The sequence below is a fragment of the Saccoglossus kowalevskii genome, chromosome 6, assembly GCF_978046115.1.
Source record: "Saccoglossus kowalevskii chromosome 6, keSacKowa6.1, whole genome shotgun sequence".
Lineage (NCBI taxonomy): Eukaryota > Metazoa > Hemichordata > Enteropneusta > Harrimaniidae > Saccoglossus > Saccoglossus kowalevskii.
In genome coordinates, this window is record NC_140646.1 from 37828919 (window position 1) to 37843684 (window position 14766).

The 14766-nt window shown below is 34.8% G+C and overlaps 1 protein-coding gene across 1 annotated transcript; it reads right to left on the minus strand.

The window, feature by feature from the left end:
- Window positions 1–733: 733 nt before the first annotated feature.
- On the minus strand, window positions 734–10991 carry LOC102807628 (gigaxonin-like). Its single transcript, XM_085500499.1, has 7 exons — window positions 10595–10991; window positions 10203–10411; window positions 8742–8929; window positions 6750–7039; window positions 6154–6269; window positions 4327–4914; window positions 734–2610 (listed from the first exon to the last, which is right to left on the minus strand). Exons 1-7 carry the CDS (start codon window positions 10756–10758, stop codon window positions 2384–2386), a joined length of 1782 nt encoding a protein of 593 aa, XP_085356625.1. The 5' UTR covers window positions 10759–10991; the 3' UTR covers window positions 734–2383.
- Between the last annotated feature and the right edge of the window lie 3775 nt (window positions 10992–14766).

Sequence of the window (14766 nt, forward strand, 5' to 3'; positions counted from 1 at the left end):
CTGGTTTTTTATATAGCCATGTTACAACTGCATGCGCATCTTGGCATTATGTTCACTTTTAAGGCTGTTCCTATAGCAACAAATTGATATCAGTAATTTTAATGAATCTTTCACTTATGATTTTCAACGAACACCAAAATCAGGAATTCGTTTTGAGGCACTGCAAATTGGTCATTTTATCACAAATGTGTTGCTGAATCACGGTAATTTGAAAACCAAATGAAAGATAAATTGTTTTCATGGTAAATATTGATCAGATCTTGTGGCCAACAATTATGTTTCGTCTAATCGATTTTGTAGACCCATTCATTTATAGTCTTGTCTCATCACCTGGACATTGCCACCCTTAAAAAAAAAATCAAAAATTATAAATGTACAGTGATTTAAAACCACAGATGTGTATTTTTGTGTATTTTCAGAAAACCAAGTCATCATTTTTTTTCTTGTGTCGCATTATTTAGCAATAAAGACAGGACAAAAAGATTTCTCAAGGTTTTGGGTATTTTTTGAGTCCCATGAATGAGTGTCTTTTGGAATTAGCATGCATGCCTGTGTATTTGCTTTTCTATATAATAGTAGCGTTCATGTACAGCCTGTGCTAAAAAAAAGGTGTCTGAAAGCTTAGGAATGCTAAGCACAGATTAAATCTGGCCCGTTTTTAAGTCCTGGTCCAGATCCTTAGCACGGGCTAACAAAGTGTGTGTGAACGCTTAACTTAAAGTGACCAAAACACTATTGTATTCAATGTTTATTTGGAATATTTACATGACATTTAACACAAGTACATCTAGAGATATTGTTGTCGAGAAATAACCAACAATGAGACACTGCTGCTTCCTGTTTTCTGCAATCTGCACTTTCTGAATTTGCTTTTGGTATTTAAAACCATGGAACTAACATGTATAGCTTACTAGTTACTTACAATAACTGAAGATTTTTGTATATTCTTAACAAGTTCGGCATTCCTTAGCCCGTGCTAACCACTTTCTTACCCTGTGCATGAATACAAATGGATCTATCCAATATGCAAACATACAAGTTTAGCTTAAATCTGAGCCTGTACTTGGTGTAGCGTGAACACTACTACTTTATTAAACTTTATTAATTAAACAGATGTATACCATTCTTTGAGCACACATACACAACGTCTGAAGATGTTCTTATAGTGCTCAGAAAACATTTATATTTAAGTGTTTGTCTTTATTCACATCTGTATTGCATTTTAGTCAATAAAGTGCAATAAAGATAATTATTATTTAAGTTAATTCAACTTAAATGCAAGTTTGCCAAGCTTAGGGCATGGTCAGTTAGTATCTACCATGCTCAGGGTTAGTACTGTTTATATGAAAATTGCAGAAAAATTTGCGTAAAGCCGTCTTCAAACCCCCAACTCGCTCAATAATTTGAGTATGCCTGTTCAAATAAATAGTGTTCTAAGGGGTATGCATAATTGTACTGGAGGGGGAAGATTAGCATTAAAGTTGTAGGCAAGGAGCCACAAGAAATTCTTACCCAAATTACTTGCACAACCTGCCCACCTCCACAATTTCACAATCGTCAGTACCAGGTCTGATGAAAAGCAGCATACTAAAATTGCATAATGTTCTACCCATGATGCCTGGTGTTGCTAAGCAACTAAGGGCGAGAACATGACAATTAAACCCATATCTGGCAGTGACTGCATTACTGTAACATCTTATTGGCTGTGTTATCACATGTGTATGTTTTATTGATTCTATTAGCATCAAAATATTGTAACTTACTGTTGCAAATAACATATTTGCCATTATTTATCCAGTCTTTATCTAAAATTCATAAAGGTAATGTCTAATGTACATCAATCACAGACTATTAATTAGGCACTGTCGCCAGCAAGACCAAATTCAGTACAGCAAGTGTAAATTTATTGTTAGTAATCAAAAATGACTAACATTAATAAGTTGATATCAGTGAAATAATAAAGGAAATATTAAAATTTATTGAAAATTACACAACTGAAATGAAGTTAGTTTTTCAAATTGTGTGTTCAAAATGCAGTGTATGTTTATTTGTATTAAGAATATTTAATACCACAAAGATATATGTTCAATATTTAAAAAAAATTTAAATATCGCTTTTGAATACATGCATTAAATGTTCATTTGGATCAAAAAAACATTCTCTGAAACAGAAAACGAACATTTCTACCATATGTGGCACACATAAGATATATGTGCAAGACACAGATCTCAAACTTACATGCACTATGAGAAGCAAAACCTACTGGGTGGCCTATGGTATTCATGAGAATACTGCAAAATATGCATGGGCATCGATTATTATGGCAGTGTCCATATAGTAACCTCATATTATACGTTTATCCATCTTTTGCTTTTTAATGTCATTAAGACTGACTGCCATATTGACAAACCATTTTATGATATAAACTACAAGGTATCCTCAATGCAGCACATTCAAAGTAGAGTTGATCATTCAGCATGGGTGTTATAGCAATTTTCCATCCTCCCCAACCATTTTCATCCATGAAACGTACACACTGATAAGTATGTCCAGTATCCAAATGTCCAATTACATAGATGTTACCCTGGATGTGTACTACACCATTTAATCCTTGAAAGAATAAAAAGAAAAAACAGTAATATTAGACTTTTGATAACTGATTTTAAACATAGTTAAACCATAAACACCTTGCCCATGATTGCCAGTGAACTATATAGTGAAGTAAAGGATGTGTTAATAAAACAAACATGAAATTGATGCTGGAACTGAAATGTGTAGAGTCAATCGTTGACAACAAAATGGCCACCAGTCAACCATTTTGAATTTCATCTGAAAATGCAATTGGAGTAGCGGTTTTTAAAAAGAAGTCAACAGTAACATTTTTGAAAAAAATGACAAAAATACTTGCTCAAAATAGAGAATTGAAGATATTGTCATGAAATGAACAACACAGACAGAGATCCACCAAGGTTGTTTCAAAAAAGAATTCAAAATAGCTTTTTTTTTGCCAAAATGACAAAAATATTTGCTAAAAATATAGAATTGAAGATATCGCCACGAAATGGTCAAATCTGACAGAGGTCCACCCAAGGTACCTAAAAACAAGTATCAAAGCAATTGAGCTAGTAGTTTTCAAGAAGAAGTTGAAAATAGCATTTTTTACCAAAAATTACAAAAATATTTTTTTAAATAGAGAATTGAAGATATGGAACAAATCTGAAGCAATTGAGCTAGTGGTTTTCAAGAAGAAGTTGGAAATGCAATTGTTGACGGACGACAGTCAATCACCAATATGAACACCTTCACTCTGTCATATACACAATATAGTATACGTATATACATGCTTCCAGTTTTGTTGGGAATAACTACATTCATTATGTTCCTTTTACTCAATATCAGTAAACTACATCACTGGATCGATCCAAATGACGATGACTTACAGAACAATGTGGTCATCAGCAATTATTTTGTAAAATTAATCATCTTCTTTTTTAGTTAATATTAATAAATGTACTGTATTAATCCCATTGTTCCTTATAAAACAAAACATAAATTAGATGAAACTTTCAAAATAGTACAACAGTCTTAGTCACATTACGGGGAGTGTACTTGCACAATTTTGGTGAAAAATATTTGTCAGAGTTGGCTAAAAACAATGATTTGTACAGCATACTGAAAAGAAGACTGGATGTTATCTGACAAATTTGATGATGCAACTTTGTTAAAAATGGAGCTAACTAAGAACACAATAGCCTCTTGTCGGCTATCTTGACTCAGATGTCAAATAAATTATAACAATTTTTCCTAATATCACCCAATATATTTGTAAACATGCCATGTTTTGAGTGAAATTGACCCAGTCATCTTCAAGGTACATTTTACTGCCAATTAATAATCTTGAATCTGATATTACCGATGATAAAATTAATAATGTGCAATATGTAATGTCATCATGTCACATTGAATTAAGATCAGCACTCATCTCCGAGAAATGGTTGTGAATTTATTACAATTTATGTATTAGAATTTAGCCCTATTTTATTGCCAAAATGGCCACCAGTCAGCCACATTTGATTAAATCAAAAACAAAATTGACATGTTTATTTATAAATCATCAAGTGTGTTCATCTTAATTCTGATGAAAATCAGTCACTACATGTCCAAGAAATGACTACAGACAGATAGATGAACCAAAATTAAGTCTACTTCATCCAAACAACAAAGTAAGGCCCTACATGTAAAATATAACAGTCAGACTCATGAACCCTTAGGTTGAGAATAATAATAATATAACCACACATCTTGGTGGAAAAAGAATGAAATTACCTGAGCTAGTAGTCATCGTGCACATTCCATCATTTGGAAGAGTTTCCCAGCCATGTCTTTCAGTATTGTACACTTCACTGTGACAAAATTTCAAATCATTCTGAGCGCTCGGACAGAGTAAATTCCGATAGCCACCAAACACATAGATCCTATCATACACACCAAGCGCAAAGGCTTGAAAACGGCGTTCTTTCAGAGGGGCAATAATACTCCATGTCTGTGACAATGGATCAAAACATTCCACAGTATCAACAGGCTGAATAGGCTGGCCACCGCTATCACCTCCGATAACATAAATCTTTTTTTGCATGGTGGTATATGCAGCCTTTCTTCTTGTAATCTGCATGGGAGGCTTCATTTCCCATGTGTCATTGTATATGTTGTATGCCTCCATTGTCTTTATGTTTTCATCTTCACAACCACCAATAGCATAAATATGGTTGTCAATGGTTACCAAACCAAACACATGACGTTTTTGTAGCATGGGTGTAATGGCTGACCAAGAGTTTGTTTGTGGGTCATACTTTTCTCCAGTGTCAAGTGGTTTTCCAAACACGTCTGTTCCACCAATCACAAATAAAAAGCCTCCTATAAAAAAATTGAAACAAAATATACATGCTTTTTTACTCCATGGTTCAATTATTCTTGTAACACCAAAACACAGCAAGCTGTAGATTTTCAAGACACACTTGAAGTTATCATTTTTCATGAAAAAAATAAAAACGAGATAATTAGAGATACCATATTGAGTAACAAAATCTGATGAAGCTTGGTCACATTTTAAGGCACATATATGGTATGAAGATGGACAATAATGAAAACCACACACTTGTATTCATATGGAGATGGTAAACCACACACTTGTATTCATATGAAGATTGTAAAACACACACATGCATTCATATGGAGATTTTATACCACACACATGCATTCATATTGGGTTTGTAAACCACATATTTGTATTCATATGGAGTTGTTAAAACACACACATGGATTCATATGGAGATTTTAAACCACACACATGCATTCATATGGAGATTTTAAACCACACACGCATTCATATTGGGATTGTAATCCACACACATGCATTCATATTGGGTTTGTAAACCACATACTTGTATTCATATGGAGTTGATAAAACACACACATGCATTCATATGGAGATTGTAAACCACACATGCATTCATATTGGGATTGTAATCCACACACATGCATTCATATGGAGATTGTAAACCACATATTATAAATATAAAGGCTGTAAACCACATACCTGTTTCCATATGGAGATTTTAAACCATGTACACACATGCATTCATATTGGGATTGTGAACCACATACTAGTATTCATATTGAGATTGTAAACCACACATTATAAATATAAAGACTGTAAACCACATACCTGTTTCCATATGGAGATTTTAAACCATGTACACACATGCATTCATATTGGGATTGTGAACCACATACTAGTATTCATATTGAGATTGTAAACCACACATTATAAATATAAAGACTGTAAACCACATACCTGTTTCCATATGGAGATTTTAAACCATGTACACACATGCATTCATATTGGGATTGTGAACCACATACTAGTATTCATATTGAGATTGTAAACCACACATTATATATAAAGACTGTAAACCACATACTTCATATAGAGATTGTAAACCACATATTATATATAAAGACTGTAAACCACATACTTCATATAGAGATTGTAAACCACATACTTGTATTCATATAGAGATTGTAAACCACATACTTCATATAGAGATTGTAAATCATTATTAATTACATCTTGTAGACATATGTGTTACTCACCTGCAGAGACAACTGAGTGTAACACTCTTCCCGTTGACATTGCAGGAAAGTCTAACCATTGGGGTTGGTTCGTGTATGGGACTGCACATCGCACCGTGGATAACAACTCTACATTACTGTAATTTACAACATAAATAACTGACTGATTTTCAAGACACACTTGAAGTTAGCATTTTTTATGAAAAAATATCAAAATGAGATAACTAAAGATACCAACTTGAGTAACAAAATCTAATGAAGCTTGGCCACATTTTTCAGGCACATATATGATATGGGGATGGAGATTAATGAAAACCACACACTTGTACATGTATTCATATGGAGATTTTAAACTATACACTTGTAGTAAATTAGTCACTTGTGTTTCACTCATTGGTTGAACCCTGTTTATCAGTGCGAAAAATCTTACATAGCAGAGTGATACGTCAGTCAACAGTCAAAAAATACTTGGATTCATAGCTATGGTCATGGTCTTTTCATGCAATTTCCTCTTCTCAGAAAACATCAGACCTTATATCAAAGCTATTATAGCTCAAGCATACCAATACACACAGAGTTATTAGTAATAAACCCAATACCACAAACATTATACTCACTTTCGTGCCTGTCCACCAACAGCCACTATAGCATCAAAATATCCCCTCACTTTCAGTGTCCGTGTCGTAAGTTTATCACAATACATTTGATCAATCATTTTCTTACAGCTAGGATTCTTTGCAATCAAATCGTCCTTTATAACGTATTGTGCATAATAACTGGGGCTGACAAGATGAAATCGAACACATGTGAGCAGGTCTATCATGTGAGGACTTCGCTTTGTCAGGTCATGCCTAACCCAACTCATAACTGCTTCAAAGATGACCTCTTCTCCTTTCCTTGAAAGTGTCTGTTAAACAAAATAAAATATAAACTGAGCAATAAGGTCAAAAAATTATATGTTTCTGGTCCTTAGATAAAATGGTGCAGTCATGCATTTACCTTTCTAACTGATGTGTGTACTGACCAGAGAGAAATCTATTTTTGTTATTGCTTAAGCAGCACTTTCATCAGAACTTTACATATGCAGAAGAAGGACAGACACAACAACAAATGTATGCATATTGATAGGGACCATTTTTAGAGATCTACCAGTTGCATATTTACAGACGAACAATTATCAAGTATATGCGTCATGCTTGGTCTGCATAGTTAAAAGTATGTTGTGATGATAAACTATAAAGTTACCGAAATGAGCCAAGTTTATGTTTTGAACATCATAGTGTACCTTTGCAGTTTTGATGATAGTGTCACTTTAATATAAAGTCAATGTTCATGATTTGCAAAACATGAATAAATAGAGCCTTATGCAATTTTATATTTATAGTTTAGTTCATGAATATATGTTTTGCGAATAGAGCTTACATTAATAACAGGATATTTTTCTCATCCAGTAAACATTTCATGTTTAAAATACAATGAAATGAATGAGTAATTACATGAGTCCCCATAAAGCAAGGCTGACTTGAGTCATGCCAGTGCACAAACTAGTCGTAAACTGGCGTGAAGTGTGGGTAAACCCCATCATGACTGCATGCCATGTTCCAAATTTTGGTCACGACAAAATTTAGAAACCGGGTCGTGAACTATGCACAAACTGTTTGAGAACTTTTTGTGAACTCGTCGGGAGGATGCATGACAGTGCCATGCCACGACTGTCACAAACTGCAATGAATAGTTCACGAACAGCTCACGTCAAGTTCACGACATGTTTACAAATTGGTGTGCGTCGCAGCATGGCCTTGCCTTCCCACTGACATGGTCACGTGTACCTCACGCATTGATGGCACGAGCAGTTCAAGACGATTTCATGAGCAGTTCACAACTACTGCACGACAGTGGTGTTCCTGGACACTGCTCGCCATTCCAGAGATTGCCAGCAAAGAGACAACTTATATCACAGGTATAGGCATCTTCTCTTCCCTGCAATGATTGTCTCTCTTGCATTCAGCATGTTGTCTCTTCCACAGCCAATCCAATAATAAGGAGGCCCCCTTTTTATATGGCGTGCCCAAGTCGGGACGACACTGTTCGAATTGCGCAAACTCGTCATGCCAATGTGGGACATGCATAAACTATGCGTGAACTAGTCATGAACAGTGTCTTGCTTAAGTTTAAGAGAAGAATAAACTTTAGATCACGGCAAGTCACAGATACAGCTCTGGAACAGCAGTGATTAAAACAAAATGGCCACCTGTCAACAAAATGCCATGCATCAAGGTCTCATAATGTTCATTGTATGTACCAAGATGGCCAAAATCTGGATCTAGATTTATCAGAAATTGGCCATCATTCGGCCATCATGAATCAAATTGTCAGAGATATGACAAGGTCGATGTATATACCAAGAGATCTGGTTTCAGTACGACAGAAATGCTTGATTTTTACATGAAGTAGCTGACTATGAAATTCCAGTCATGTGAATGAATATTGTGATTCTCTCAAAATTATTCTATGACTCAGCTATAAAAAACACCCTCACAAAGACAATATTATTAGTTCCTCAGGACACTCTGTATCAAATGTAAACATTGATAATATAATGGATTTACCTGCAACTGATCCCTAGATAAGATTTCTTTCACCTTTTCCAATGGTTGTTGTAAAAATTCTTCATTACGACACACTTCTAAAAAATTGGTTTCCATGCACTCTGTTGCTAAGTAGTGAATATGCTGGCAATAGTAGCGTTCAGTAAAGTTTCTTATCCCAATACAGTTTTCTGGGCTGATGCATTTTTCTGAAATTGGAAGTTATGTACAAGATGGCTTCTATATTATAATATTTATTCCGATTTAAATATGAAAACTATTTGGATAAAATCAAAAATAGAAAAAAAAAAAGAATTTTGAGTTTCTGTCACAAATACAAATACAAATACAAATTCTGTCACAAATTTTATATTATTGATAATTCACTTCAGTTTGTCTTAATATTTTAGAATTGTTTTAGTTGGTTTATTAAATTGTTGTGACAGCTCAATAAATGGATCTTGGCAGCACGGTGCTGGTTTGCAATATGTCATACTAGCCCCATAGTGTAAACCAGTATCTATACACAAAAATAAATGCGTACATGTAAGTGTATCCTCGGGGCGGAGCTACGTCACAGGAGTTCCACGTTGCTAGGACGCGCACCACTGTACCATGTATTTCTATGGGCTCTGTGCGCGTTGCTGTGGAACGCCGGTCGAGCCGATGAAAATTCGAGAAAACATCACAAACTCAACTTTGAAGTAATCCTGAACAACCAAATTTATATATGTTACACAAGTAGGGCTAATCGTGTTACATTGTTCAGGGAAGTCTCAACAACCATCCCAAAGTACCGTTTTTTCTGTGAGTTTTTGGCCTTTGTTTTCACCGCGAGGCGGCGAAAATGCCCGGATGTCCACCCCGAGGATATTATTAACATATTGACTGCTAAAACCTTCCATGGATAGCAGATATGAATTGTATATAATTGAGTTAACAGGTGATTTGTTAACATACAATGATTCTAGGCTTTTTTTTTTTACTTTTTATCCAAAAATACTTCTTACATAGATACAACCTGGACTGACAAGCTACAATGTTCTGCTGTGGAAAGATGGAGTTTTGCATTGTTAAAATCCAACACCAGAGGGCGCCCACACCAGACTGATGTGATTAAACACCAGTGCAAAAATGCAAACTTTGACCATTTTCAGTGACACTGCACACTCTTGTTTTTCAAAAACAATTTCCAGTCACTCCATTTTTTTATTCTTGGCATGAACCGATAATAATAAAAATATGGAGAAAGTGACATATATAATACTCTGTCAAAATATTCTTAAAGGGCGGTGGTCGTCGCACCGCGTTCTGTTCGATATGGGACTCATAGTGTTGTACACAACGCATGTAAAATACATTGCTTATTTAAGCAAAATTCGAACACATGCTGCGCGACGACCACCGCGCTTTAAGTTAACATTTCATTAATCTGATTTTGAAAAAAAAGTGGTGAATTTTTAATACACATGTTTGACATACCTAAGTATTCACAACACAGTTGCTTGAGATCTGCTAACAACAAAACATCTGCTGACTGAAAGATGTCTTGCACATTATTATCATCCAATACTACCTCAGCAGTATAAATATAGTCAAGAATTTGTCCGAACGTCAAAGGGGATACCGTATCAAGATTGATTATTTGCTTTCTCTCAGCATTCCCTTCAATGTCATAGTTAAACAAAGACCTAGAAAATAAGTGATAAAGTGATGTATGGAATAACATGAGAACAGAAAATAAATTGATAAACAAAACTGAATATTCCTAAAGTCATCGGCAAATAAAACAACTGTCCAGTATGAAATTAACACAGTCGTCTGAGCTCGGGGTCTGAGCATAATGAAAATAAATACTGTCACATAATCCCTACCTGAAATAAGGACTACCGGCGGCAAGTATGTTTCTTTGCACTTGGAATTCTTCACCGCCAATAACTAAGGTGAAATCACACAGCGCTGCATTTTTTCTAAGATCTCGTAAATTGTTGAGGAGTTTGGTAGCATGATGTGGGTTCGTGAATTTCTTTCCCTCCATTCCTTTCCTTGGTAGTTCGTGATGCCCTGTCGTCCCGGGTCCTCAGACTGTCGTTAAGTTGTTAACGCCGCTTGGCCAATAATCGTGAACGATATCGCCAAAAGCGCAGGGAAAAAAGTTGTCAATTATATGTTTTATACAATAACTAGGTTAATGAACTTGGATATATACATGAACAAAATCTGCTGTGCAATCACGGTTACTAGTAACCGCGGTACAATCCACGATTCCGAATCAGCTGCATTGTTGACAAAATTTCACTTCCGGATCAGGTCACGATCCAACCGCTACAAATCTCCACGCAAGATGGCGCTTCTTCAAGGGATAGAGAGTCATATGTCCAAACAATGATCTGAATTACTGTCAACAAAGTTACAAAACTGTATAACTCTTTCAATAACATTTAAATATATTATGTCTGTACAGCATAAATTCATTTTCTTAATTATTTCTAAGTAGAAATGTACTTTCAAAATCCACCATTCTATACCAATATTTGACAAGGTTCAGCCTCGGGTTCAGCACACTCGTTTGAGAAACGACCCAAATAATCAAGACATGTAGAAAATGAAATTGCTTTGTGGTCAATACTCAAATGAATTATATGTGCTGTAAATGCACCCGAAATTCCGACCCACACTGAGGAGTGACACAGCACAGCGAAAATATTAGTGTAAAATAAAAATACTGACTGCAAACACCTTTCCTCTAAGTAACGCCCGCTAATGACAAAGCACTTCTGTGACGTAATGGACGTAGCAACGTGGTCGTCTGTCAATACAAAAAACGTAATTAGAGACTTCATGTATTATGTTTTAATTGAACACAAATTATGAATTTATTATGCAATAGCGATTTTTACAAGTACTGCAATGTGTTTTCTGATTATCTGAATTATCGTATATGACCATAAATTTATGAAGACATGGTTATTGTTCTGCCAATGTCACTACGACTAAGTTTGCAACTTTCTCTTGTTTTTACATTAGTTTTGGAAAATTCAGTGCGCCCGGTTTGAAGTTTGTCTGATGATTGAAAACATGTATACATGTTTTTGATTAGCTGAATGTATTTACATTCCACACATTGAATCACACAATTACTGTATGTAATATAAAGATAAGTTTTTAGATAGTATGATAATGCAACCATGTTGCAATGTTTCAATTTGAGTATAAATTGAAATTGTTCTTTATCAAATTTTGCTAATTTACTGCATGTTTATGGAGTTGTTTTGAATAGCATGTTTCTTTCTTTATTGAATAATTTACAGTTTATCAAATAGTGTATTTCATCTTCTATTATATGACAATGAGAGCAAATTCTAATGGTGTTTTTAATTCGTGACCAATCACGGCCATTGCACAAGGAACGAGAATAATTATATATAAAATATATATAATATCGATTATTTTCGATCATTATGCGATGGCCGCGATTGGTCACGGAATATTTTGTTTGTGTGTTCTGTCCTTTTTCTATTTCATTTTTGTGACAACTAAATCTAACCAATCAATTGTTTTAACGTGACGTGTTGGTCATTTTTTAATATGTTCATGGGTCCTTCTTTGCAAGTGTATTTTTTAAAATACCCCATGTAATTTGGCATTATCAATTTTGTTTTTAATATTCCAGTCTTTTTCTTAATGATTTTTGATTAATGTTTATATTTTCGATATTCTGATATTTTCTTGTGAATATAATGTTCAATCTTTTAATCATAGAATGCTAAGGTTATCTATAGTCTTGAGGTATATATAGTAGTTTATTGCTAAGCTGTAGACTTTACCTATGAGAGGTTCTCTTACAAGCCCCTACATCCTATTTTGCTTACTTTGTTTAGTGATTTGTTTCCATACAGTACACAGAGAGCCGCGGCCGCGGCCACGCCCACTCCCACCTTATGCCCTCACACTGTATCCTTGCGTTACGCCTACACACAATCATCGAAAACACTTTACTTATTGAGGACAATTAAACAGCATGTGCGAGGTAATATTTGTATAGACGGCATAGCATCATCCTGCAATACTTTTGATTCCTGAAATTGTGCCTGCCCTATTATGTAGACTTCAATTTCAAAATTGAATCTGGCCGCCATAAGTGGATTCCGCTCAAAAACAGGATTTAATGTATTGTAGAGCTGTATTACATTTCAATTTCTTATGCAGTACAGCAGTTACACTGGCATGTGTAAAATTCTACTTGAGTTGCCAGGGTACAATAATAATAAAAATGTAATTAATCATGTAGCACAGTAAGCAAATAACACCGAATAAACGGCAAGGTAAAGACTATGTCTAATTATAGTAAATACGTACTGCGTGCGTGACTCGAACCGGCGCTCGCGTACGGCACAGTATGTAGCACAGTATGTCAGTAAAGGTATGGGGAAGAGACTGAAAACCCTCTTGTAATTTTCTTTCCTGCAGTTTTGTTCCAGTTTGATTTTCTCTCAATGTTCTTCTGTTGATTTTTGTTTTATTTGTAACCATTTCTCTCCTTCTGGAGATTGAGTTAAGTGTTAATAAAGATTGATTAATCACTTTCAAAGTTTTGGAGATATATATTCTGTATATTATCCATTCTAATGAAACCATTGTAAAAACCCTCTTCGTCGTAAAGTTTATTTAATGTTGCAGGACTAGCTATTGTTCGATGGTGTTTATCAAGGCTGTCATGAACCGTAAGTGTGATATTATGACGTCATACAAGGAAGCACGACTTGGCTAGACCATTTCACGGCGAGCGGTCACAGACGAAGTGGTGACAGTACTAGAGGTAAATTTGCAAAAATCACCTTTTTTTATGAATGTAAAAATATGCAATATAGCTACCATACCAAATATGTCCCGTGAAATTGACCTTTTCAGACGCAACATAGTTTAATATAATGTAGTTTAATATAAACTAAATGCACAGAATTCAGAATGACGGTCACAGTCGTATTATATTGAACCGAGATAATAGCTGTGCTCAAGCCACAACAAGAACGGGCTAAGATTTAAGCTAACCTACTATAATTGCGTATCAGATAGAACCAATTGCGTTCACTGTGCCGCATGGGAGGAAATAGCGGTTAACATGGGCTAAGGGTCGCCCAAATTTAAACTTCAAATTTTGAGTATCTTTAACTATAATTCCTCAGTACAATAACTAAGAAGGTACATAATGCATGCAAGTTCCAGGGTTATTAAACAATACCAAAGCTAATTCAGATTGCACAATAACAGAAAGTGGTAAAGAGTCTCATCATCAGTTCATTTTTTTTACGAGAAGAATGTTCCTAGATGTGCGTTGATTGTCATGTCGGAAATGGCATACCGAAATGGATAGTTATGAATATATTATTACATTTTCCAAATGAAAATTGAATACAATTGTGTTTTGGGTGCTTGATGAGCTAAGGCATTCACATACGCTTTCTCAGCATGGACAAGGTTTTTGCAAAAATGACAAAAAGTCAAAACATTCCGCAGCGTTTTACCCGTATCTAAGGAAATAATCTAGGTTGCATTGAATGGGATCAAAGTTCTATTAGTCGACGCCATTATGATTTAGCTGATACAGCAATAAACGGCCTTGGGTGTATTTGTACAAGAATAACTTTGGAGGGACAACATTTTTTCAGTTTGATGTTGCTATATTTTTTTGTTTTTGCTCGTCTCTTCAAGTATTCGTTTTTTGTTTTGTTTTTATAAATACCGTATATTTTTCTGTTGATTTTTTTCAGTTAGGTAATATCCATTATCGTCCATAACAATGGATGTTAAGTGATTAAATAAAAAAATAATAAAGAATCCTAAACATACAATATGGATGAGATCGTGTGGTTTTTAATATTGTTTGATACTGTATGTTGTGAGTTACGTTGGATTACGACTTTTATAAACGCTGTGTTTGCGCCACACAAGTACACGTTGTGCAAAAGCAATATTTCTAGTTTCTAGTCAAAATCAAATTTGTTCATCAACATTCAATATCAAACAAAAATATATATAAATATTT